The sequence below is a fragment of the Porites lutea genome, chromosome 3, assembly GCF_958299795.1.
Source record: "Porites lutea chromosome 3, jaPorLute2.1, whole genome shotgun sequence".
NCBI lineage: Eukaryota > Metazoa > Cnidaria > Anthozoa > Scleractinia > Poritidae > Porites > Porites lutea.
In genome coordinates this window covers 25,882,944-25,909,468 of record NC_133203.1, presented here as the reverse complement: position 1 = coordinate 25,909,468, position 26,525 = coordinate 25,882,944, and the positions used below count along the sequence as shown (strand labels likewise).

Genomic DNA, 26,525 nt, shown 5'->3' with positions numbered 1-26,525 from the left:
GAATATGTTTAAGGGAACTGCCAAGAAAACTAAAACACATTATCTTTGGATTGTACTAAATTATGCAATGTGAATTTTTTTAATTTTCTATCATTGATATTTGATTCCGTATTCCGTGTCCGTTTCTGTTTCCGTTTCCATGATTCCGTTTCCGTTTCCGGATTCCCGATTCCCGATTCCCGATTCTATGTTTTAGTGCTGCCGTGCTAAATCAGCCTAATGACGTTTGTGTTCACAACCCAGAAATTTTCCTCCAGTCCTCTCACGGTTCTGAGGGCAAAACATGGCGGACGGGTCTATGGTCTTCTTGCTGCTATCTTTTCTGGCTGTCAGTGTATCTAGTCTGGAAGTATGTACAAAGTTGGACGACTGCTCCTGTAAAAGGAGTAATGGAAAAATAATCAGCTTAAGAAACATCGATGGCAAGTCTGGTCCCAAGTAAGGAGTCTTTAACTTTAAACTGCGAAGTTTGCACTTGTTGAAGCTCGCATTGTACTTCTCTGGATGCCAGAGGTCTTTCGCAAAGCAGCGGCGAGAAGCGTACAAGAGCTGAATCGATCAATCCGTTGCCCCCAAACAGGAAAAAAAAAGACTCTGGCAACCAGGGTAAAGCTACCTTTGTATCGACGTTCCAAGCTTCTTGTCGCAGAAGGAGAATGTGGGTGCGAAACCCTTGGCAAATAAGAACCACCGATTCATTTTTTTTTTTTCAGTATCACATACAATGACCCCAATTTATGTTCCCATGTTTCTTTACTTTTTAATTTGATCTTATCATGATTATTTTATACAATTCTTATGAGCTCAAGCTTAAGCCTTGTATAGGAAGAAATATTGTGTGAGCTACCATACGGTAATCGCCTGATGTCTTGTTACACTTTCAGTTCCCCCTTACATGACGGTCATGGAATTTTCTGAGGGGGGCTTTAAAAGCTATTTAAGAAAACGATAGCTGCATGAACAGCATTTGAATAACCTGCAACCTCCTCTTTTGGAGATGTTTTGGCATAGAGCCCAACATTATTTTCTGTATTGATTATTGCAACCCAAATCATGATGGTCACATCTGTTTCCCAGTGTAAGATTCTCACTAAGTGGCTTTTGAGAAATTTTAGACAATTCGATTAACAGCTTCTTGGGTTAATAGAAACTGTTTAAGACTCAATGTTAAACCATTTTTAATGTTGGCAGATATTGTCAAATGGTACTCCACTACAAAGTTTCTTTTATGTTATCATTAATTCATCACCTTTCTGTGCTTATAGTTCCACTGTTTTTTAAGACTTACTTTTCTCACTGGTCTTGCTGCCTTGAGATAGTGTACCATTCAGACTATCCCCATGTCTTTGTATATTGAGACTTTAGGGTGCAGAGGATCAGCATGAACTAGCCCAAAAGTCATTTTGACTGCTAAGCCTCCACCCCCTCCCTGCCCCCCCCACCCCCCCGAAAAAAAAAAATTAAAGAAGCACTACTCGCAACCACTACCAGCCCACTTTTGAAGGGTTGGACAAGCAACTCAAAGATATGAGAGTTTGGCGCAGTCATCAGGAGCCAATTTAATAAAACTCTCACAAGTGTAATGTTGACAAGTGTGTCCATTGTTCTAGGGTCGTACGACAGTAGCTATGCTAATTTTGTAAATTTATTACAGGGCTTGAAACAATTGGCGGTCAATGGACAATGTCCGGACTGATTGGAGAGTTGACTGCAGTCAACTTTTCGTCTTGCAGGGCATGCACATTGTATTGAAAAAAAAAATAAACAAATTTCTACACTATTCAGTTGTTTCAGTTGTTATCAGTATGTAGCAAGTCACTGTGTGTTGTGGAACATTGATCTGAAATCCTGCAGGGTGAAATGCAACTAGAACCATTGTTTACAATTCACGCATTGCAACAGACATTCGGATTCACACACTTCCAGTCACAAAATTGAAAATATTTTCACTTTTGTTAGTTCATTTTCTCCATGAATACAAATTTTCTTCCCTCGTAATGACGAGACACATGGATTACTGGCGGAGTTATAAGATCAAGATCTCACACCTCAATACATACTCCAGAAATCATAATATTTGGAGGCACCGGACAAATTTAATGTGTACAATAATTTATTTTTATTATTGGCAATAAGTGCTTTGAAGTACTATAAGCTCTAAGCAAAGACTTTTTTGGAAATATATAACACCAGTTTTGATTGATGGGCCCCTGTTTTAAGAGTTATTTATGTTATCAATTTGACCGCCCAGAAATCATACATGACCAAGCTAAAATGAATTTGGCTGGACCTCATGTCCAGAGACTCTCCAGAAATTATTTCAAGCCTTGTTATTACACTTGGAATAGTTAGAACCAGTCTATCTTTGCAAAAAGGATGCAATGGGATGTGCTTCTGATACAAAGCTTTTGGAACCTTTGCGCCAGATAGACCAATCCAGGATTTAACTTTCTCGTAATTTTTGCACCTGCAATTTCTTGTGTCCCTGCATTTAAAATTTTAAATTTTTAAGTGCTAGTAACTTAGCAGGTGACATTTTCACCCTGCTGAAGGTAGCAGTGCTGGAATCCTGGGCTTTGGGATGTAGGATACTGCTCAAAGAACTGACAATTGAAATCCAGAATCCAAGATCCACTGACAAAAAATCCACAATCCAGTACAGTCAAACCCCACGTTTACTGATACCCACTAAAGACGGACACCTCATTATTATGGACAGTTTACTTTGTTCTTGGGGAAAGAAAGCCCTTGTTTTTTCTCTGAATTGAAACCCCTTAATACAGACATCTGGTTAATACAGACACCTTCTTTGTTCCCCTCAGTGTCCATTTTAATGAGGGTTTGATTTTACCGGCCTGGAATCCAGAATCTTACACTGTCTTGGATCACGTTATATGGGGCCAAACGGTAGCTGTGCCTTAAAAAAAGAGAACCTTCTGTTTCAAATGGCAATACCCTGTAAATTTGCAAAATTTTGTATAAAATGTGTCATTTTTTGACCAGGTAGAACTTACAAAGAGGTATAATATATCTTTCATGTTGCTGTTGTTGTTGTTTTTTTCTTCTTTAGATTTACTGGGATAAAACAAAACTCTAAACCATTTACCTTCACCTGGAATCCATGTACTAAGTTTTCGATTCCCAGTGACTGCAATGATGTCTTGGTGAGTTTGTGCTACTGCTATTATGCTTTAAATGTGAACTGTATTTTTATTGTGAGTGCTGAATTGAAAGAAACCCTCTGAAATTCAATTTTTAGAGTTTTCTTACTTCTCATCAGCATCACGATAAATTTCACTTCATCCAAGTACAGTGTGAAGTGATGTTTTTTTCTAGGCGCATTCATAGGCCTCATTTATATAGTGAAAAATTGCCTCGGGTCGAAGGGTCAACCACCTACTTAAGCTACCCTGGGCAAGCCAACATTCCATACATTTCCTTATAAAATGTGGCGATCTATTTACAATTTAGACATAAATAGTTGCCTCAGCTAGAAGCAGGTCACCGTTCTGTAATGGTGGGGTTATCCTCGTAGCCGGGCTAACTTTTCTCCACATATAAACACTTAAATTATTTGGCTCACCTAACCGCAGCGTCAACTCAGTCAAGGCGAGACAATCGAAGCATATGCGAGTGCTACATTGTCTTGAGCCAAGGGGTCAACTTTTTTCTTATGTAAAATGTAAACACTAGCTAAAGTTGACTCAGGTAGAGGGGTCATCTTTTTCTCATATATAACCGTTCACTCAAGGTGACTCAGCTGGTATGTGACCCCTCTACCTTGGACACGTTTTCTCAATATAAACAGGCCTTGGTACTTTTATACGCTTAATTTTTGCACTGTTTTATTATGCTTACAACCTGATATATAATGGTAAACGAACTAAGTGGAGTGCAATTTGTATACTGAAATCATACATGTGATTTCAAAATCACAAGTATGATTTCAAACCAAAATTGCACAACACGAAGTTCAATTACCATTTTATTACAGCCATTTTGAAATCGCAGAATTCAGTCAGTACTAATAATATATTTGACCAAGTTGCCGGTTTGTTGAAAAGCGGGAGCAAAATTAAAAAGGATTTTACATCTACAGTGTGATTCCTGAATAAATTACACTGCTAAGAGCCAATCAGATTGCAGGGATCACCAGTGATTTCAAAATGGGTATAGTACTTAATTTCAAAAACCCTTCTCTGCATAACTCATTTGAAGCCTAGTAAAATACAATTGAACCTCTCCACAAAGGCCACCTTGGGGACAAAAGAAAGTGGCCATTGTGCAGAGGTGGCCATTATATGGAGAGGTAGGGGTGTTACATGACAATTTTTTGAGGGAGTACAACATGTTTTTTGTGCTAAGTTCATGCTTCCTGTCTCCCATAATCACAGGTAATCCAATCACTATTTAACGTATAGAGATAAGATACACCAAAACCTTGAATTATGACTTGAATCACAATGTCACAATGTTAACTGACACAACGAGCAAGGTTCGCAACATTCACTATTGTATACAATTTTTGCTCACTGCAGCAGTAAAAATAAAGTAAAATCAAAGTACCATTGCCGCAATTGGTCATAAACATGCCAATTCGTGACCTTTCTTGACTATTTCATCAGTCACTGAAAAAAACTGGCCATTGTCGAGAGGTTGTTTTGGCAGTTTGGGACATACGTTAGTGGCCGTTGCTGTTTTAGAAAGGTGGCCGTTGTGGAGAGGTTTAAATAAGGTAAATGTGTGGACTGTCCTCCCTGACAAAATAAAGTGGCCGTTGTTGAGAGGTGACCATTATGGAAAGGTGGCCGTTGTGAAGAGGTGACCATTGTGGAGAGGTGACCGTTGTGGAGAGGTGACCGTTGTAGAGAGGTCACCGTTGTGAAGAGGTGGCCGTTGTGAAGAGGTGACCGTTGTGGAGAGGTGACCATTGTAGAGAGGTTGCCATTGTAGAGAGGTGGCCATTATGGAGAGGTGACCATTCTGGAGAGGTGGCTGTTGTAGAGAGGTGGCCGTTGTGGAGAGGTAACCGTTGTGGAGAGGTGGCCATTGTAGAGAGGTGACCATTGTAGAGAGGTGGCTGTTGTAGAGAGGTGGCCGTTGTGGAGAGGTGGCTGTTGTAGAGAGGTGGCCGTTGTGGAGAGGTGACTGTTGTAGAGAGGTGGCCGTTGTGGAGAGGTGGCCGTTGTGGAGAAGTGACCGTTGTGGAGAGGTGGCTGTTGTAGAGAGGTGACTGTTGTAGAGAGGTGGCCGTTGTGGAGAGGTGACCGTTGTGGAGAGGTGACTGTTGTGGAGAGGTGACCGTTGTGGAGAGGTGGCCATTGTGGATAGGTGACCATTGTGGAGAGGTGGCCATTGTGGAGAGGTGACCGTTGTAGAGAGGTGACCGTTGTAGAGAGGTCACCGTTGTGAAGAGGTGGCCGTTGTGAAGAGGTGACCGTTGTGGAGAGGTGACCATTGTAGAGAGGTTGCCATTGTAGAGAGGTGGCCATTATGGAGAGGTGACCATTCTGGAGAGGTGGCTGTTGTAGAGAGGTGGCCGTTGTGGAGAGGTAACCGTTGTGGAGAGGTGGCCATTGTAGAGAGGTGACCATTGTAGAGAGGTGGCTGTTGTAGAGAGGTGGCCGTTGTGGAGAGGTGGCTGTTGTAGAGAGGTGGCCGTTGTGGAGAGGTGACTGTTGTAGAGAGGTGGCCGTTGTGGAGAGGTGGCCGTTGTGGAGAAGTGACCGTTGTGGAGAGGTGGCTGTTGTAGAGAGGTGACTGTTGTAGAGAGGTGGCCGTTGTGGAGAGGTGACCGTTGTGGAGAGGTGACTGTTGTGGAGAGGTGACCGTTGTGGAGAGGTGGCCATTGTGGATAGGTGACCATTGTGGAGAGGTGGCCATTGTGGAGAGGTGACCGTTGTAGAGAGGTGACCGTTGTAGAGAGGTCACCGTTGTGGAGAGGTGACCGTTGTGGAGAGGTGACCGTTGTGGAGAGGTGACTGTTGTAGAGAGGTGGCCCTTGTAGAGAGGTGGCCGTTGTGGAGAGGTGACTGTTGTAGAGAGGTGGCCGTTGTAGAGAGGTGACTGTTGTAGGGAGGTGACCGTTGTAGAGAGGTGACTGTTGTAGAGAGGTGACCGTTGTAGAGAGGTGACTGTTGTAGAGAGGTGACCGTTGTAGAGAGGTGACTGTTGTAGAGAGGTGACTGTTGTAGAGAGGTGACTGTTGTAGAGAGGTGACCGTTGTAGAGAGGTGACCGGTAGTAAAGGTTCAACTGAAGTTTGAAATTGACGTGAAAAAAGAACGGTTTATTTCAGCACACAACTGACAATGAATTGTCCGCATTAGCGAGGTGGAATTTTCCGTGTTGATTGAGATTAAACAATTGCAAGTGCCGGTGTCCGCATTAACGGATGTCCGTATTAAGCCGGTTGAATTTAGAGAAAATGGAAGGGTTTTTTTTCCCCGGGGACAAAGCAAACTGTCAGCATAATTAAAGCGTGTGTCTATAAAACGGGGTTTGACTGTAGAGTTTGATTGGCTGCTGTAACACTTAAGTTTATTATCGAGCCCTGATATTATGAGAAAGCAAAATTTGAGTCGAGGCTCCTTTAACAGTACACAATACGACCATATCAGACAACTGAAGTTGCAAATTTCTGCTTATATATGTTGTTTTTTTATCCTTGTATAGCTATGTCAACGTGGGAGTGGCGGCCTGGACTATCCTGTGGCAAAAACAGCAGATTCCTTCTCAATAGTAGAGGGTAATATTATTCTGGTCTATGAAGAAGTCACTGGTTCCGACAACAACCATAGGTAAAACACAGCAAACTCGTACACAAGAAGAAGTGCAAAATAACATGGTGGTGAAATGTTCCTTAACATTATAATTATTAAGTCAATTATTGATCTTGGCGGAGTTTTGCTGTGGGAGCTTAAGGAACGACGATGGCGAAGTCAACAAAAACAGCCAAAAGGAGTTGGTCTAGACAAGCAAAACAACAACTTTGCATGTGCATCACACTTTTTTGTAATTTCTTTTCCGTCACTCCACGACTACTACATGTACGTGAAAATGCCTAATTTCATGATTTGTCACAAGACAACGACTTTCTGTTTCTTTTCCACAACTTCGATGCAGTCTTTCAGAATTCAGCCAGGGTGTCCAGTTCCCGTTGTTTTTTCCTATTTTTTCCTATTTTTTGAGCCTATTCCTATTTTCTCCTATTTTTAAACTAAAACCTCCTATTTTTCCTATTTTTTAGCTGGTGAAGCCAAAATTTGTAACAAAATCGAAAATGGGATTATAGTTGTATGTGTTTTTGAGTGAGATTTATCATAAAGCTAGTAGTATTTTGACTTTGATGTTCTAATATTAGCAAAAGTAATGGTTACATTATTTTGTTCTTTCCATGACCTCTATTGCCTATTAGAGTTCTGTTAACAACTTTGTTATATTGTTGCTTTTTGTATAATTTGCTAGTGCAGCTACATGTATGCCGTGTTATAGTTCTCATGACTATTGAATAATATTCTGCATAGCTTACTGAAACTGCATTTCAGTATGTACATGTTCTTGCTCGCTTTTATGTTCATCTTTGAAACTGAAAACAGGATCAAGTTGTCCTCTCACAACACAGGCAGATAAATCTTCCAATCAGCTTCTTGTTTAAAAAACCAATCACTAGCTGATTCTGGAAGCTACATGAAAAAAAAAAAAACAGACTAAAGTTTAGTTTACATCAATAGCTCCCTTGGTGAGCCCTTTTTAACAGCTATACCTAAGCAACTGACGAAGGATCCAATATTTTGGTTGCGAAACTTGCCTAGCTAAGCAGAGTGTTATATTCTTCTTAAAACTTAACGATGACACTCTTACAATCTGTTACCACAATCAGTGTCATGTTGCGTACACCGCGGAAAGCTTAGTTCCGTACTTAAAATTATGCGGTCTTTTGAGTCAAACAAACGTATTCTCAACCAGCAACCGATTGCAGATTAATGGAAGGAAAGCTTTCCATAGGACTTTTAAGACCCAGTTCGATATCTTTCAATGAGAACGCAATCGTAAGAGATTTCTATCCTAAGAAATTTTACTCTTCGAAGCTTAGAACCACGCTCGACCTGTTGTCAAGTATATCATCAGTTCTGATCACACATACTGAGCCAATAAACTAAACGTTAATGATCATTTTCACCCCTTTTTACTTGCGAAAGTTGATCTAAATCCTGCGAACGTAGAAGGTGAGGACTCGTAGCCTTTCTTATAACCCTGATGGGGTGCAGGGAGTCTATCTTTGTCGACAAAATTACTATTGATTTTCCTATTTTTCTCCTATTTTTCAAAACAAAGTTTCCTATTTTTCGTATTTTCTCAATCTTGAGTTTCCTATTTTCCTATTTTTTTGAGAAACCCTGCCGCTGGACACCCTGATTCAACTCTAGAAAAAATTGCAATGATTTGCCGAACTGAACGAGGTAGAATAAGCGCGATAAAGTTTGAAGCAGCGCGACTTCACTTTTTGAGTGATTTTTTCGTAGCCGTCGCCTTCGTTGTTGCTTAAACTCTCTTTTAAGAAGCCACGACGACGACGGCGACGGCGACGTCAACGAGAAGGTCAAGGAAGCAATAGGTTAAAGAGGCAAAACAAAAAATCTGCACGTACATCACGCTTCAAGACTACCACGGGAAATGCCTAATTTCACGTTTTATGGATGACGTAAACAAGCAACGGCTAAATTTTCTATCTCTTTCTGAACTTGAATATGGTTCTTAGCAATTCGGCTTAAAAAGAGTTGGCTTGCATTTGACAAAGTAAATGAGTTGGTGTAATCGGATAATTGGATAATTCGCGTCAGACAGATAATACGTCTTACTTTGAAGATGGAACGGTCTCAATTTTGGATGGCTAATCCGCCTGATTTTATCCATACCTGTTTCCGTCGATTTTGACGGATCTTGAAGATGGATGATCCGTCTCAGCCGGATAATCCGTTTTTAGTGTAAAAACGGCCATTGAAAGAATGCAATATCACTTTTTAAGCGACGTTTTCGCCGCCCGCGTCGCCGTGGTAGGATCTTAAGCTCTCTATTGTTTAAGCTCCCTAACAGGGTGTATAAGTGACACGCGAAAAAAGGATTCAGGAGTTCACAAATATTTCTAATAAACATTAAGTGCTCATAAGGGTTACATGTATGTTTCTTTTCTTGTTACAAAGGAAAGGAGTGATTACTTTGAAATGCGATGAGAACAAATATCCTGGTTATTTTTCTGAGTTTACTGAGAAAGACACTTCGTCCACTCTCCAGTATGTAAGTAAATTATAGCAAACGTAGTTTTACCATAGGACAATAGGCAAATTTCGAAATACTAATATTGACATTTGGATCCAATGTCTGGCCATCAAAATCAAGTACTCTAGCATTGATTCCTGAACCTCAAGGTGATTTGTTTTGTTTTACTGTATTACCTCAAGCCTCTGAGCCAAGTTTGAGTTTTAATTTCTCAAGATAAACTCATTGGTCTATTACACGGGGACATCATTTGTCGACTTACTAGTGGGTGCGAACGTCAACGGGTTGGGAAGCGGTGGGGAGGGGGGGATGTTTACAAGAAAACCGCTTACCAAGTATACATTTACTTTTTTCCGATCCATACCTATAAGTAACGCGCGAAATACGAATCCTATAAATCTTACCAATAAAAAATAAAATTAACTGAGATAAAAAAAAGATTAACTACAACTTTATTACAACATTATTAACTAAATATTAATTACTATTGCTATCGTTACTGTTTCACAGGAGGCGACGTTTACTTCCAAATGTGTTTGTGATGATGGCTGCCCTAATGTACCTGGTGGTAATGGATCACAAGGAAGCGGGGGACTGAGCACCGGTAGCATCTTACTTATAGTGTACGTCATTCACACATTGTTCGTATTCACACTAGAGACGGATTATCCCTCTGAAACGGGTTATCCGTCAGACAGATAATCCATCTTAATTTGCAAATGGAACGGTCTTAATTTTGGATGGACAATCCGCCTGACTTTATCCACCTGTTTTTCCGTCAATTTTGACGGATTTTGACGATAGATTATCCGTCTCTTGTGAGTAAACGGCCAATATTAGAGATATTACGTATGATAATAACAATTTATTAACTCACTAGTTGACCAAGGGTTAGTGCGGCCAAACAATTCGCTGAAACAAAACAAGGTTAAGAATCCAACAGGCTGGAGTTAAAGCAATCGCCGATCGGCTGTTTACACGCACAGTCGAAAAGCTAAATTCGGAACTATGGGAGTACTCAACAAAGTTTTAGACGGGGAGTCTCCGCCCCGAGGTCTAACCCCTTTCCCTTTTATACACCATTTTTGACGGAAAACGTACCCCTTTCGTATACATTTTATTGACATATGGTACACCTTTTACCGAGTGAGTCTTTTTTGTAGATGTAGAACATGATACGTTTTTCCATTAAATGGAAACTCGGGAAAAAATCCGAGCTTCAGATGGGATTCTCCGTGATCTAGTCGGATGCTCTAACCATTTAGCTACTGGAGACTCGATGGAAAGCAAGGGTGAAATGTGGGTCTTAGACTAGAACTGTGTCACGCAGTCACATGGTCCCATCTGGGACTTGGATTTTTTCTCCTAGTTTCCATCTTATGCAAAAAAACGTTTCATGTACACCTTTCACATATCTACTTGTAGTTGAGATTTTGCACCCCTTTTTACTGCTGTAAATGCACTGTTTTTGAAATATGAATAAATTACATAACCTTGCCTTTCCACAGACATAAAATGCATCTTTAATTCTTTGGGCCTTTTTACAAACCGAAAAAGCAGATTTACCTTTCTTGTACTTTAATTAACCGGTGAAATCCCTACCCTTTCATATACTATGCAGACACCTGGAAAAAGTTCCCCTTTCGGGCGGAGCATCCCCGTTTAGGCCATTATAGGGAGTACCCCCCGAGACAAGGACAAAGATCTGATCTGTTTGTTATAACGCGTTAAAAATGACCTTTTTTAATCTTAACCAGGCTTGGTGTTATCCAAGCAGGCTTACTTTTTGTTAATATATTCAAGACAGTATGAGACTTCATCGTTGGTCAGCGACTCTGTCATGCTCTGTATCCTGCTAACATGTGGAAAAACGGTTCATATTAATATTCTTTTTTTTATTGTTATTTTTCCCATATAAACCCTTTAAAATGCTACGTTACGCAATATTAACAGATTTATTAACTTTTAACATGCGCCCACATATTGAGTTTGGGATCGGACGTCTGTGGAGGAGCCTTAAAATTTTGAGACCTTTTAGCAGTTTTAGCAGTATACAATTGAGTTCATCACTGATGGGTGGCCCAGAGGAATAAATGTACGTCACTTCGACGAAAAGCGATAAAGAGGCAGATCGGGACGATCCCGGAACCCGGCAGGTTTTTGGAGAACGTATCGACCATTTCTTCACTCTAGGAGTGCTCACCTAGCAAACGACATTATCCTTAAACAAGACGGTACCTTTACCAACGACAAAAAAGTTCTTGCAGAGCTCTTTAATGGCTATTTCGTTAACATTTTGGGAGTTGCTGGTGAAACAGCTATAAAAATGGATTAGGCTGCTGATTTTATGGAACATCGTAGTATTGGAGCAATGAAGCATTACAGAATGGAGAAAGAAACTTTTAGATTTGAGCCGGTAAACTCCCCTCACGTGAAACAGCTACTACTTCCAAAGAAACAGCTACTATTTCCGAAGCTACTACTTCCAAAGTTACCTCAGCGGAAGGTATCAAAAGGTATGTGTTGACGGTAAACTGTCTGAACCGCTCGGTATTCACTCCGGTGTACCGCAGGGGAGTATTCTTGGTCCTGCTCTTTTTCTGCTCTTCATAAATGATCTGCCTCTAGAACTGAAGAATAATATTGGCATTTATGCCGATGACTCGATCCTCTATGCATCTGCAGTTCTGCACCTACCTTAGCTGAAGTCGAGGAGAAAATTAGACCTTACATTGACGCAGGATCGATGTGGGCAAAGGAAAATAAAATGAAAATGCATCCAGCAAAGACAAAGTACAGTATCATTTCGACAAGACGAAAAATTGCAAATTCAGCAAAACAATCTCTTGACCTTTCAGTTGACGGCATGCAACTGACTAAGGTTGAGTCAGAACGTGTCTTAGGAGTATATATTGATAGTCATCTCACCTGGAACGAACACATTGACACACTGCGCCGAAAATTGCTTCAAAGAATTGCAATTTTAGCAAGAGCTCGGAAATATATACCAACCAAATATCGATTGCTTCTCTACAATGCAAGTATCAAACCGCTCTTTACTTATTGCTGTACTGTTTGGAGCAACTGTAGCCAAACCAACTTAGACGAACTGTTTAAACTTCAAAAACGCTGTGCTCGATTAATTTTGGATAGTCCTCGGGATGCACCATCGCATATGATAATTGTTAAAAGCTTAAGTGGCTACCAGCTGATCAACTATTCAAGCTAAATAAACTCAGCCTTTTAAAGAAAGTTATTGATGGTAGGGCACCGCAATACTTAATTACAAAAATAAAAATAACTCATGCACACAATTTGCATGTGAAGATGTTGGTCTGTGGCCCTTTCACAATTCGTACGTAAAAAAAAGGCAAATTGTTTTACTACAAAATTTTCTAAAACGATTTTAAGAAATCACCTCGGCTTTATTACAACATCTGTAATTAAATTATGTTTCATGCAACGTCAAGGTTGATAGCCTAACATTTATTAACCTACAAGAAAATTATCAAACGGCCGAAATATATTTCTACTTATATCATGTTACTCCACTTAATATAACAGTATCTAGTTATTGTGTCAACTAGCTTCTTCCAATTTTATTCCTTGACGCTACTGTTTCTACTTAAGTTACGCATCTTTACTAAATAGAACGAAAAAGGTCGGTTGATCTTTGTAAGCGAGAGAATAATATTTTTAAAGCTTATTTACAGGATTAACAATACTCGATACAGCTTTCAAAAAAATAAGCTGCCTTTTAAGCTTCTAAAACCACATTTTATAGGGCGCACACTTTCGAATTAAAGTCTATATCTAAATATCAATTATTACTTCACTGGAAGAGATTTGAAAATATATGATCTTTTATACTCTACCCAGTTGTAGCAGGTGAAACAGAACTCATACTGACGTGCGTTGTACCGATAGCCGAATTAGGTCAGAAATGCCTCGAAGCAGCATCCACACTTAAATATGAACCCTTAAACAGCTGCTTCACTGTTCACAGCGTTTGACTAGCTTTTACTCTAATCTCATGAAAATGGTTGACTACTATGATCTAAACTATGACTTTTTCTGTAATTCATTGAGTGACTCAATAGTTAATAGGTATATCGGCATAATGAAAAATAAGTACGTCTCTTACTGGAATCAGACCCTTCATCAATCACAAAAACTCAGTTTTTATTGTACAATCAAAGACGACTATAGCCCATCGCCGTACCTAGTTTTAACAAGAAAAGACCCTTCGAGAAAAGCATTAGTTAGATTTAGAATAAGTAGTCATCAACTTAGAATTGAAACAGGAAGATACGAAAACATTCCTCGCAATGAAAGGATATGTCACTTTTGTACAAAACAGTTCTCCATTTAAAAATGGAAACTTCCATTTAAAAATGGAACTGGAGAGTAAGGCCTTTTTCCTCGGGATATTTCACTGATAATCCAATCAGAATGATCCATTGTAAGTGCTATTAAGGGTGTGAGATCATCCCGCATCTAAACCAATCAAATGGGGATAAAGATACGTGATATTTTGGAATGTTGGGATATCTCGCGTATGAGCCAATCAGTGAGTCTCTTATCATACCGTTAACTTCACACCATTTCCGATCTCAAAATAAATAAAAGATAAGACATCTGCTATCAGGTTAAAAGGTCATTTACACAATGAAGATAGAGATATACATGTACTGTTTCCGTTCTCATAAACTTAACACAAAATCCGTCAGTTTGTTTATGTGAGAGGGGTTTTGTGGTTTGTCGGCCGACTGATGTTCTCACAGGCGCTAGGATACGAAGCCAGAAGATGTGAGAGAATTTTTGGACCCAAAAAAATCAAAAATTGACTCGCTATTATTTCAACAGTATGTGCAAAAAAAAAAACTATCCCTAATCCGTCCACCATCGAGTATCCGTTGAACGACAGTCTTTTCTCAAGTTTCAATGGAAACTTTGTTAATGAGGTGATGAATATATGAATGTTAGAAATAAAAGCACAGGAGATCACGACAGTGAAATACGCAATTTATGCTGTTGGGAAAAGAAAGCCTGCGTTACACAGATCTTTTTTTCCCATCTTGACTTTGACTATTTTATTGCAGTCTCACTTTATTTTCTAGCAAACATGAGGGGTTCGAGTGCATTAATTTGAACAGCTTAAATTTCATTCATTGTACATCATCGCTATTTTAAAATTATAAGTAGCGGAATATTCCGCACATAAACGAATCAGAACCTCTTTTATTCCGGGGTGCTGGATAATTCCGCGTTCCAAATTCATGCATGCATGTACACTAGTAGCTTTTGAAATCGTGAGATAATGAATTTGAGGCAGAAATATCCTTTCTTTTCTGCAGCAAAGCAGAACATTCCTTTTGTTTGATTTCAAATCGAGATACATCGCGCTTATGATGTAAGCACATTTCCCAAAATAGTCACGGCATTTCTTTAATGTATGTGTTGATGCAGACTTAAACACGTAATAAGCACAAACTTGAATACCTTTGCCACTGTATACTGTACTTATCTCACCTTTTTCTTCCAAAAGCGCTCAAAGAAAGCATTATGTTTCTGTGAGGGTTGAATCCAATAAATGATCCATATTGGCACGCGATTCGCAACTGTTAAGTTCATTCTTTCATTGTTTTTAACATTTTCACTAGAGATGTCAACTTTATGTGGATTTTTCATTTCCTCTCTGCAATTTTTATCGGGCAGAAATGGTCACCGTTGTAACACAAAACCTGTTAAAAACGTAAATAGAAAAACGCCAAAAACATACTAGAAAGATGAAACAGTCATCTAGAAATTTTTAGCCTTTCTTGACTTATCGAAACTTTTAGGTAATATTTGCTTCTTCAAACTAATGTTTTACAGAAAACAGTCGTTGTGTGCCCCTCAGATAACAGAGGGAAATAATTTCAGCATTTCTTTATGCCCATATATGGACATGTAATGTTAACCGCAAGTTACATAACAAATGTAGCAAAGGTTAAACGCGTGACTATTTACTGATGAAAGTATGAAATACAAATCCACGACAATACTGCAGAGGCAGTATCTATTTTTAAAATAGAAACCAAACGGAAAAGCAACGGCAAGAAAAATATCGCAGAGCAGCCAAAAATGATCCGTGTGTTGGCTTTGAGGCTTAGAGAAGCATTCATGCCTCATCTGTGTTGTTCAAAAACATAAAAGAAAACTTTGAATTCTCGGTTCTTTGTTGAAAGCACCACTCCGGGAAGAGAGTATGTTAAGCAGGTAATCATTTTCCGAACACGTTAGGTTTTGCACTGTACATTAGCTCTATCTAGATTTTCGCTGATGTTTACAGTATAAAATAAAGCAATACTAAGTAAATGCACTTGGACTCATCAAAGCAGTTTCTGGTACCTGTTTGATATCACACGCATTCTGCAAACACTCTGAAGGAATTCATAAAACGGGAACCTGTGGAGTTACTAAAATGTTCCCGTCCTCGAATTTAGTAATTATATGTCTTATATGCATGTTAACCAAGCATTTCAAACGCCACAAACGCGTTTCCCCCATTTAAAACGCTGTAAAGTCAAAGGCGTTTCAAAATGTTTGAAACGGGTTTGAAACTGTTTGACACCCGTTTATTTGCGTTTTAAACGCGGCATTTAAGGTGTTTATTCAAAATTACGTAAGCCCCCTTTTCCTATGAGGGCCTAATTTTTAATTCTCCTCCAAAGACTATTACTTTATCGCAAGAGCCATAATGGCTCCTGCTTATCGTAATAGTGTCGGCACCAAGGAGCACCCTCGGTTTAATACTGGAATTTTTATATTATAGCGCTTGGACCATGGTGTGCACGCGAGACTGGAGAGCCACAAAAGAATGAGCTAGAACTATGTCAGTTTGCGATAAAATTCCTTCTCTTGACTCACTTACTTTTCTCTCGTCGCAGATGGAGATGTTTCACGGATAGAAAAAACATGCCTATTATTTTAGTCTCTTTCACTTATTGGAAAAGAAAAGACGAAAAATGTTTCATATGATAAATGGGACTCAAATGACGCCCGGAGATACATGTACATGATATAGTAGATAAAATTGTAAAAAAAAAACAATAACCGAAGTTTCCAGTTCAAGGCCACAATGTTCTGAAATTTGATCAACAGTCATCAAGGGTCAATTCACCTTATTGACATGACCGGAAGTCTTCACTTTTATCTCAACACGAACAAAAAAATTCTCTGACCTGGGTTTGACATGAAGCTGACCATGCAGTGCAAAACTTAACCTTTATACTGATATTACTAAGAGCTTGAGAAACGTCAGGGAAGAAAGAAATCGTCCTTAGAACGGCTACGAGTATGAGATTTGACTTAAAGTTTGTTCGATTATAGTCACCCCGGAAAGCTTCATTGCACTTCTTTTTCACCAAAAAATTAGCATTGTTATCTTTACTGAAAGAGCTTAAAAAACCATCTCCCAGCCACACAACGATAGAACCTCTAACGCTTTAAACCTTGTTTCCGTTACCATTCCCTGCTAGCAGAGATCTCTCACGACGAGGCAAAAATGAGAGAAAGGTCTCTGCCTCGTTGTGAGAGGTTTTTGCTGCCAAAATGGCGCGAAAATCATTGGCAAGGTAATTGAGTGACCTTAATAGGCTACAAAAGTTGGTAGACAATGAAAATGGTAGCTGCGGAACTCTTGTACTGTTTACTCGTGTCGGATACAGAGTAAGATGGCCTAACGTTAACAATGATTACTACTGCAAACGAAAACATCAAAATAGGACGTGGGAGGCAACCAGTGTCGATGAAGTGCCGACCGCAAAGGTAGGAATGTTTTACGTTTTGTGTTTTTGTCTTTTACCCCAGTGCAATAATTTGCTCACGTTGCTGATCAGGGTGACTCACAGCTAACTTGTATAATAATTTTGCCTCAATTGAGTCTCCTTTAGTCAGCTACTCACAACTAAGGTTTCCAGACAGGTCTCGTAAAATAGAACAATGACCTCAATTTTATAAATAGGAGTAAAAGGTGTTTGTTACAGGGTTAAAAAGTAAGCTTGAAAAGCAGGTCAATGCAATAACGAGGCTGAAAATCCACTAAAGGTTGTTAGAGCTGTAGCGAGGGCAAACCGAAACGCGAGGAGATGGGATTCTTCGTAAACCACAATGCCGATGATTGAGATAGTTCCAAGGATAAACTCGTGCTTATTCGCTATCGCGCGGGATGATTCCTCTATTTTATGATTATTTATCATCACATGATGAATGAAATTAGATAGTTTACTATTCGGCTCTCAATGAAACAGAAATGCATATGAGTACGCCGGACACACGCTTATCAATCTGTTTCGCTTTAGAAAAATATCGTTGTGTGGACAATAATCTCATTGAGGGGAATCGATAAATTCTATCACAAGCCTGAAGCATAACTGAATCACTTCAGTACATGTACTACGAGCAATCCCAGTCCGCCTGAATTTTTAACACTTTTAGCACATAATGGGTAGAGCTTCATTTTTGAAAGGAGGAATGTTTTCATTACCCGAAGTTTTCCAATGTAATTTAGTCCCAGGCTTGCGATGTTTGCACTTTAGTTGACTTGTCCCTTGGACATTTTCATGTCGCGTCATGCATGAATTTGGAACGCGGGGTTATCCCGCACCCCAAAATAGAAAAGGTTCTGATTTGTCTATGTGCGGAATATTCCGCTACTTATAATTTTAAAATAGCGATGATGTATAATGATTGAAATTTGAGCTGCGAGCTAATGTACTCGAACCCCTCTTGTTTGCTAGAAAGTAAAGTGAGATTGCAACAAAAGAGTCGAAGATAAGATGGAAAGAAAAAATCTGTGTACCTTGACAACGGTAACGCACCAGGCTTTCTTTTCCCAACAGCATAAATTGCGTATTTATAACTGTCATGATCTTCTGTGCCTTTATTTCTTCATCCCGCATGATTGATTGATGATTGATTCATGTATTCATCATCTCAGTAACGAAGTTTTATTGAAACTGGAGAAAAAAACTGTCGTTTAACTGATACTCGACGGTGGCCGGATCAAGGATAGTTGTTTTTGCACTTATCTTGAAATATTAGCGAATCGATTTTTGATTTTTTTGCGTCCAAGAATTTTCTCACATCTCCTGGCTTCGTATCCTAGCGCCTGTGAGAAAATCGGTCGGCCGACAAACCACAAAACCCCTCACATAAACAAACTGACGGATTTTGTGTTAAGTTTATGAGAACGGAAACAGTACATCTCTATCTTCATTGTGTAAATGACCTTTTAACCTGATAGCAGATGTCTTATCTTTTATTTATTTTGAGATCGGAAATGGTGTGAAGTTACCGGTGTGATAAGAGACTCACTGATTGGCTCATACGCGAGATATCCCAACATTCCAAAATATCACTTATCTTTGTCCGCATTTGATTGGTTTAGATGTGGGATGATCTCACACACTTAATAGCACTTACAATAGATCGTTCTGATTGGATTATCAGTGAAATATCCCGAGGAAAAAGGCCTTACTCTCCAGTTCCATTTTTAAATGGAAGTTTCCATTTTTAAATGGAGAACTGTTACAAGTAACAAAATCGAAGATGAAAATCATTTCTTACTAGATTGTAAGGCTTATTCTCAGATCAGAGACATATTTTCTCCAAACTAGAAACTAAAATACCTGACTTCAAATCACTTTCACACGATACTTTAATATCTCTTCTTATGAATTCTTCTGATTATTTAATTAACTGTCAATTAGTTTCATTCATCTCGCAATGCTTTGAATTAAGAACCAAATTAATATCAATAAATGAATGAATGAGAACTGTAACGTTTTGTAATGTTTTGCACGTACTAATTAGTTGAATTAGTACTTAAATTTAGACTAATAGCTTTTGCAATACTGTAATTCCTTTATGGTCATGCAAATAAAGCTTTTGGTGTTGTTGTTTTTGTTGTTGAATCATGAAGATATTTTATGTAATGCTTCCAAACACCTGTACCCGTAATAAAAGACGAAAAAATTGTGAAGGATCAAGATGGCGGTCTCAAAGTGCCCTTGTTCGACCTTTACCAATGCCATGTTTAAATAGATGCCAAGATCTCATTGGTTCCTAAGCATCAACTCATAGTACCTTCAACCTTATTGGCTCTTGCAACAAACATCCCAACATACAAAGCCACAAAGATACAAAGCCACAAAGATACATACGCTCACGCCACTGACATATGAGCTATTTTTTCAAAATAGCTCAATAAAGGTTATTATTATTATTATTATTAAAAAGTCGGGAGACTAGACTAACGACTGTAGAGAGTCGACGTTTCATTACAAGGGAAAAATTTGCAGGGAAGTAATGTTCTACATGATAATTTTTGTAACAACCAAAAGAAAGACTCGACGTCATCAGTCACGTGACCAGAGCGTTTTGAATATTTTAGTTCGTGTTTAAAGTACATTTTGTTGTATAAATTGTGCCGCACAGAAGTAGGACGAAAAAGCAAACCATTTTCAGTTAAATTATGTAAGGTTTAAACGTAAAGCTTTACATAGTGTAAAATAATCATAATGTACTTTTACCGGTATCACTTGTAATAATGATAATAATAACAGTTAAAATAAGTTAGAGTAAGTGGAACCAAGAAAATCGCTCAACCAAAAAAAACAAGGTTAAGAATCCCAACTGGCTGGAGTTTAACCAGTCGGCTGTTTACATGCACGATCGAGGAGCTGCATTCGGAACTACCGATCGACCACAAAGATCTGATATCGCCTGGTGACACGGAAAGTCCGGATTGGATCCAACGCTCTGCTATTTGTGATAAAGCGATAATAGCCTTCTTTAATCTTAACCATGCTTGGTGTTAACCAAGCTGGTTTACTTTTTGTTAAGATATTCAAGAGAGTATAAGACTTTATTGTCGGATCAGCGACTCTGCCACGCTCTGTATCCTGTTAATAGGTTGAAAAATAGTTCAGGCAATAGATGGATATTGAAAACATTCTAGTGCTGACAATTAGTTTGTGCTAACCGCGTCAGTCACAAATTGCGTGTCATGTTGCATACAATATGCCTTGTGTAACATGCACAGGGTCTGTAGAAACCTGCAAGGAGCCACAGACCTCTCAAACTAGATATGTGATCGCATGTTAAAAATTATTACATCTGCTAATATTGCCTAACGAAGTGTTTTGTATAATTTATATAGGAAAATTTAAAAGAAAATAGGAAAAATATCACCTTATCTTAGCACAGGCATCATCGCAAGCTCACGTTACGAGTGTGTGTTAGGTAAATTTTCTCACAAGAGAGTCCGTGTCGCGTTACCAGGGACCGTTGAGACTTTGTATGAGAAATAAAATACTGAGAACTGCGAACGCTAAGTATCATTCTATTTTTACTTTTTTTTCTATAAAATAAATAAAGGAGAGTTACCTTTGATGTATTCCTGTTTTTTTTGGTGTGAACTCATCGATTTAGTCGGTTTTTTTGGCTGTTATTGTGTGACCCCTGTCACTCTCCTCAAAACACAGCAATACATCAAAGGTAAATCTCCTTAATCTATTTTATAGAAAAAAAGGAAAGATTGAATGATACTTAGCATTCCCAGACCTCAGTTTTTTATTTCTCATACAAAGTCTCAATGGTCGCTCGTGACGGGACAGCGATCTTGTGAGAAAATTCCCATAACACACTTATAAAGTGAGCTTGGGACGCCTGTGATCTTAGCTTATCGTGTAGCAAAGAAAAGGGGTCGACCTGTACCTATCCAAAGCGGCTCTCTGATTGGCTGGCTCTCGAGAACAATAGGATTTTTTATGTAGAAGTTGTTATGCACGCATTAGTTACTATTTCCCATCAGGATCCGTGACTTTCTTCATAGTTTCCTACAGCCAAACAACTTTTTGCTCCCCCTTCCTCAGTTTATGTTTTGTGTATGTATGTATATCTTCGAAGTCACCAAATTTGGTGTTGTGTGCCTTGGTGTATGATGTAAATTGATGTCAAAGAATCTTCCTTCGATAACAGCTATTAATGTCAGAGCTGTCAGTAATAAGAAACACCGGCTGTAACAGCTGTAACGGCTGTAGCGGCTGTACCGAGTGTACCGGCTGTTCCGGTTGTACTGAGTGCACCCGGCTGTACGAGCGTAAATGGTCTGTATATTGTGAAGCATTATATTTCAAGAACAGTATAATAAGAAAGTAATAAGATAAGTTCGTCACAATGATCAAAACGTTTATAGGTAACACTTTTTATCAAAGTTTTAATAGTTTTAAAGGCGCGCTGATATATCAGAGGCGAATCCAGGATTTTTGTATCGTTTTGGGCTGGTTTTGCTATTCTGTCTTAACCTTGATAATAAGATCTAGCGGCTAAAGTCAAAAACCTCGGTGGCGAGGCCCATACTGTCTGGTGATCGAGGTTAGACAGACAGGCTAGCAAAACCAGCCCAAAACGCTTCAAAACAACACAGGGACACAAAACACGGCAAAAATAAGTTCATTTTCTTTGCTACATGATAAGATAAAATAACTCGATATAAAAACCTATAAAAGCTACGTTACGCAATATTAACAGATGTATTAATTTTAACATGCACGCACATGTTGAGTTTGGGTCGCCTGTGGAGGAGCCTTAAAATTTTGAGACGTTTCAGTGGTGATTTCCAAACGTAAGAAGTGCGTATAATTGAGTCATCACTGATGGGTTAAAAGATGCTGACCCTTAGCCTAACCTAGTGCGCCTAAGTTCTAAGCGAGTGGCATTGACTTGCATTATTTTTTGAAAGTATTGCTTTTCTCCTTTGTTGCAGGTTTATTCCTTTGATTTTCGTCTATTTTATAGCTGGGATGTTGTATAATAAATATCACAAGGGGACTGACACTTTCCCTGAAATGATTCCTAATCATTCTTTCTGGAGCGATTTCCCATTTTTGATCAAGGTGAGAACGGCAAGGGGCCCTTTTCAGAGAAAACGGTCACATGGTGTAAAAACAATTCTTGCTGGACGGCAAACAACGCAGTGGGACCTTGAAAAGAAAGGATGTTAGCTTTTTGAAAGACGTAGTCTTTTTGTTTTTCTTGCCCCACTACGTCGTTTGCCACCCAGCAAGTGCTTTTGTCCCATGTGACTATTTTCTCTGCTTAGGGTCCATTTTCACACACAGTTACATTCATTATGCTCCTGCAGTTACAGTTTTGGCCACGCTGTAAAAAATTGAAAATTGCACGATTATTTATTTAAGGGAAATTGTCGCAATCATTGAATTTACATTCACGCAGTTTTCGACACACAGTTGCTGGTGTAACGTAGCTCTACGAGCAGCTTACAGCAACCAGATTAAATACTTCATACAAGAGAGGAACCACCCAATGGCCTCAACTATAATATGAAGCAACGCCAATAGGCCTTCAATATTTGAAGCTTAATGTCTTTGCTTCCCCACCTGACTGAGAAATTGGATCTGAATATGACTTTTCTACCAGGTAGAATTTTTGAAAGCAGTTCCCAAAATATCCTGCTTTGTCAGTGTCTTGTAGCTCAATTATTTGTCGTAGGCGTAGGCAATTTGCGGGGCACTGTAAATCACATCACTACCTTTTTATTGACCTACGTAACGATTAAAGTACAAATAGATAAAGTACGACATTTTAAAGCTCGAAGCCTTCTAACAGGTTATCCAACCGGTACGTATAGTGAAAAGGGGGATACATGAAACCAAACTGCACACTAGCAGAACATTTTCCGCAGCAAAACAACTTTTCTCTCAACTGTGCATGAACGTTCCATTATCCTTTTACAGTAATCTGCAGGTGACAGCATTGTCTCTAAGCCAATCGAAACTTCTGAGAAATTAATAATTTGAATGATAAATAACAATTATTCACAACAACAACAACGCCCAACCGTTTTATTCACCAAGTTAAAAAAAAAGTTTACAAATGAAATGGTTGGGTTTTGTTGTTGTTGTTGAATAATTGATAATTATTATTCAAATTAGTAGTTTTTCAGAAATTATGATTGACTTAGAGATAATTATTTACTGAAGTGGAGGTGGTTAGTGGTAGGTATTTCCCGAGTGGGAAATATACACCACTAAAGACTAAAAAGTCATCCGTCTCTTCGCTCCATCCTCCAACGGGCGACAAGGTGATAGACACGCCCAATTTCCCAGCGTTATAATGTCGTCCCGTTCTTCCCGTGACGTCTCAGACTTATTTATGAAATTATGGCTACGGTAAGCCGGGAAGCCATTTTGCTCTTACCTTACGCGAGTTTGGCGTCGCTAGGAGGTGAATAGCACTGGGTATTCCAAGTTTGAGTAGCCAATCAGTGCACACGAAAAACGTTTTAGAAAATGACAAAGATAGTACGCGCGCTGTGATTAGCTGAGAGGTGTGCCTGCATGAGATTATGAAAACATGGTTGTAACATAGGACGTCGAAATGTTTTGCTTTGGGCTCGTTGATCACGCAAGCGCGTATTTGAAAAACGTTTTGAGTTGAAAACTCGACGAGTTTACTTTTAATTATTTACAATTGAAGAAACGTTTCTTCGCCTCAATTGAATTCAAAAAATAACGGTCGAGTTTTGTTATTTAAGACTTAATATTTAGGAATTGTTAAAAGCCGTTTCATGCCGTCTGTTCCTTAGTATACGTACGGATGACAAGGATGGACATGGATTGAAACTTGAAATTTGGCCAACTCTTTCAAAAACCGAAAAAAAAAATGTGTTAGTGCTTTACAACGAAATTTGTTTGATATGTTCTTCATAACTCTACAGGAGCATTTTGTGTATGGTTAAAGGCACTACGTAATGACTTTAGCACAGAATTGACCTAAAACAGCAATATTCTCGCGACATGGCACCTTTAAGTAGAAGGTAAACGTTTCCACCATTTATCTTTCAGGATGGATGCGTCTTCACGTTTGAGGGTATTACTGGATGCTGTGTTAGTTTGTGTATGAGACTTAAAGGAGACTCCTATGCCAAAATTTAATCACTTTGCAAGGAGCAAATACGATGTTAGGACAAGAAAGTTGGACAAATTTGATAAAATAATTACTGTAGTGGGTGTATAAATGCTTTTCGTGCTTCAGCGTGCGTAGCTATCATTGTTATATCCCCGATGAAAAGAGCAAAATTTTGTTTGGTTGGCACCCAAGCTTCATAGAAGTCGACGAACGCAAGGGGGATTTAGTCAAATTACAAATCAGTACGGTTAAGGTGGGAAACAAAATGCGACAGTTTTACCTCATACCCATGCGCAGGACATGTCATAATTCATAAAGAACTCTTCAGCGGCTAATACCAGAAACTCATAAGGGGTTGAAACGTGTAACTCTATTATGTTTGCTTTGTCCGATGCTCCTGATTATTCATTTTCAAAAGTACCATATTTGGAACGAGAAGAAGAGATGACTGACCAATCAAACTTCGCAAACAACGTGACGTAATTTCACTTCAGGTTCCCGCGCCCGCTTAAAAAATGGCCGACAAAGGGGGGAAAAACTCCCGAAAGCCGAGAAAGCTTTCAAAGGTTGAAACCAGGAATCTTACCAAAACACTGAGCAGGATATTATTGCCCTAACACCCGGGCCAAACGTAACGTTATGAAACCCACTGACGTCGTCACAACTTCTTGAGGTTGTCACTTCAAAAAACGGTGCCTCGTTGACCCTCTGCACAGTAAACTTATACTGCAAATAGGCTTTTAAAATTTTTATATTAAAAGTCTAGGATAAACAGTTAAAAATCTCTTCGAATAAAATCCATTAGCTGCGTATCGAAAAGTGTCGAAGAACTGAACCTGACATCGTCGCAAAAAGTGATGCGCGTAATGAATGTGAGAAGCATATGTTTTGAGCTAATTTTATGAATGAACAAACTCAAAACAATAGACAGAGAAGCCGTTTCTTGAAAATTTTTATTCAAAATCCAAAAAGTTAATCCTTTAAAGCAATTCGGAAAACACTATCTGGATCGTAGATCCGTTCACGCAAGTGAAATCGGCTGAGCACATGGCAAAATTCAACACAAAATCCATCTCAAATTGGGGCACGTTTTGTAATTTTTTTTAGCGCCGAAGAGAAAAATTTATAAAACGCCTATGAAACATTTAAAAATACATAAATTCCCTTTCAAAAACCTAATTGTCTTGGCCATAGAGTGCAAAATGTACCTGAAAATTCAGCAAAAACTTCACCGCCTTGGTTGCATTTCAAAACAGACCAGAGATCCGTCGTGAAGAAAACAAGGTTGAATTCCTCAAAGGACGATTTCTTGATGAAAAGCTTCCCTTCCTCCTCAAAAAGAAATCTGAGCATTCTTTTGAACTTTCTCTTTCCATTTTTTGTCTTTTAATGGTGTATTTTTAAGCCTTAAATGCAGAACTCTTGTCTTAAGATATCTGCATGGTGATCGCGCGACAGCCATTGTGTTGAAAATGGATATCTGTCTCGAAGGTTTCCAAATATGGTAAAAGTGAATATTCACGATCATTGGACGCGAGTTACACGTTTCAACCCCTTATGAGTTTCTGCTAATACTTAATATCTTGGTATGAATAATGCCACCGCAATTCGTTAGAATTTACTACCCCTTCCCACCCCCTCCTGTTTAGTGACTTTGCCGATGATACCCAAAGAAACCTTTGCCTTTATTAACTGGGCTTGCCGTATGCTGGCCCAGTTCATAAAATATCTTCGATGTTTTCTCCGGGGGGTTATATCTACCAATTCGTAGTTGGGGTGTGCCGTCCTGATTCTTTAAAACGTGACCCTAGACCCTATTTCAGACCAATAACTATTAGGCTAAGGTAAGGAAGTAGCCCTCCAGGAATTTTTTTTTTTTTTTTCACAAAATGAACGCTATCAACTATTAATTATCAACTGACAAATTCCGGGAGGGGTATTCCAGGAAATTCGTGGTGGGTTGTGTTGCTTATTTCAGATCAATACCTACGAGGCAAATATAAAGGAGTACTCCCAGGGGATTTTCGTTGTTATGGTGATAAACACTATAAATAAGCACACTATATAACCATGCTAAGCGAAGGCAGCCATTAAATGAAAATGTGTTTGAAGCTAGCGTACTGTACCTTTTCATCGTCTCCTTCAAAAGATGCTACGATGAGTACCTTTTGCGGTTTTCTTCACTTTTTGTTGAACTTTGAACCTTTTAATGAGTTTTTTCCTTCCAAAACGTGATTGCAAATCTGTGTCTGTCTTTTTCAAAAGATG

General features: G+C 39.0%; 1 protein-coding gene across 1 annotated transcript; it reads left to right on the top strand.

Moving 5' to 3' along the window:
* The first annotated feature begins 270 nt into the window (after nt 1–270).
* Nucleotides 271–26,372, top strand: LOC140930785 (cation-dependent mannose-6-phosphate receptor-like). Its single transcript, XM_073380501.1, has 7 exons — nt 271–438; nt 3,071–3,164; nt 6,675–6,799; nt 9,203–9,296; nt 9,789–9,901; nt 22,093–22,222; nt 24,194–26,372. The coding sequence occupies exons 1-7, from the start codon at nt 284–286 to the stop codon at nt 24,281–24,283; spliced, it is 801 nt and encodes a 266-aa protein (XP_073236602.1). The 5' UTR covers nt 271–283; the 3' UTR covers nt 24,284–26,372.
* The last annotated feature ends 153 nt before the right edge of the window (nt 26,373–26,525 follow it).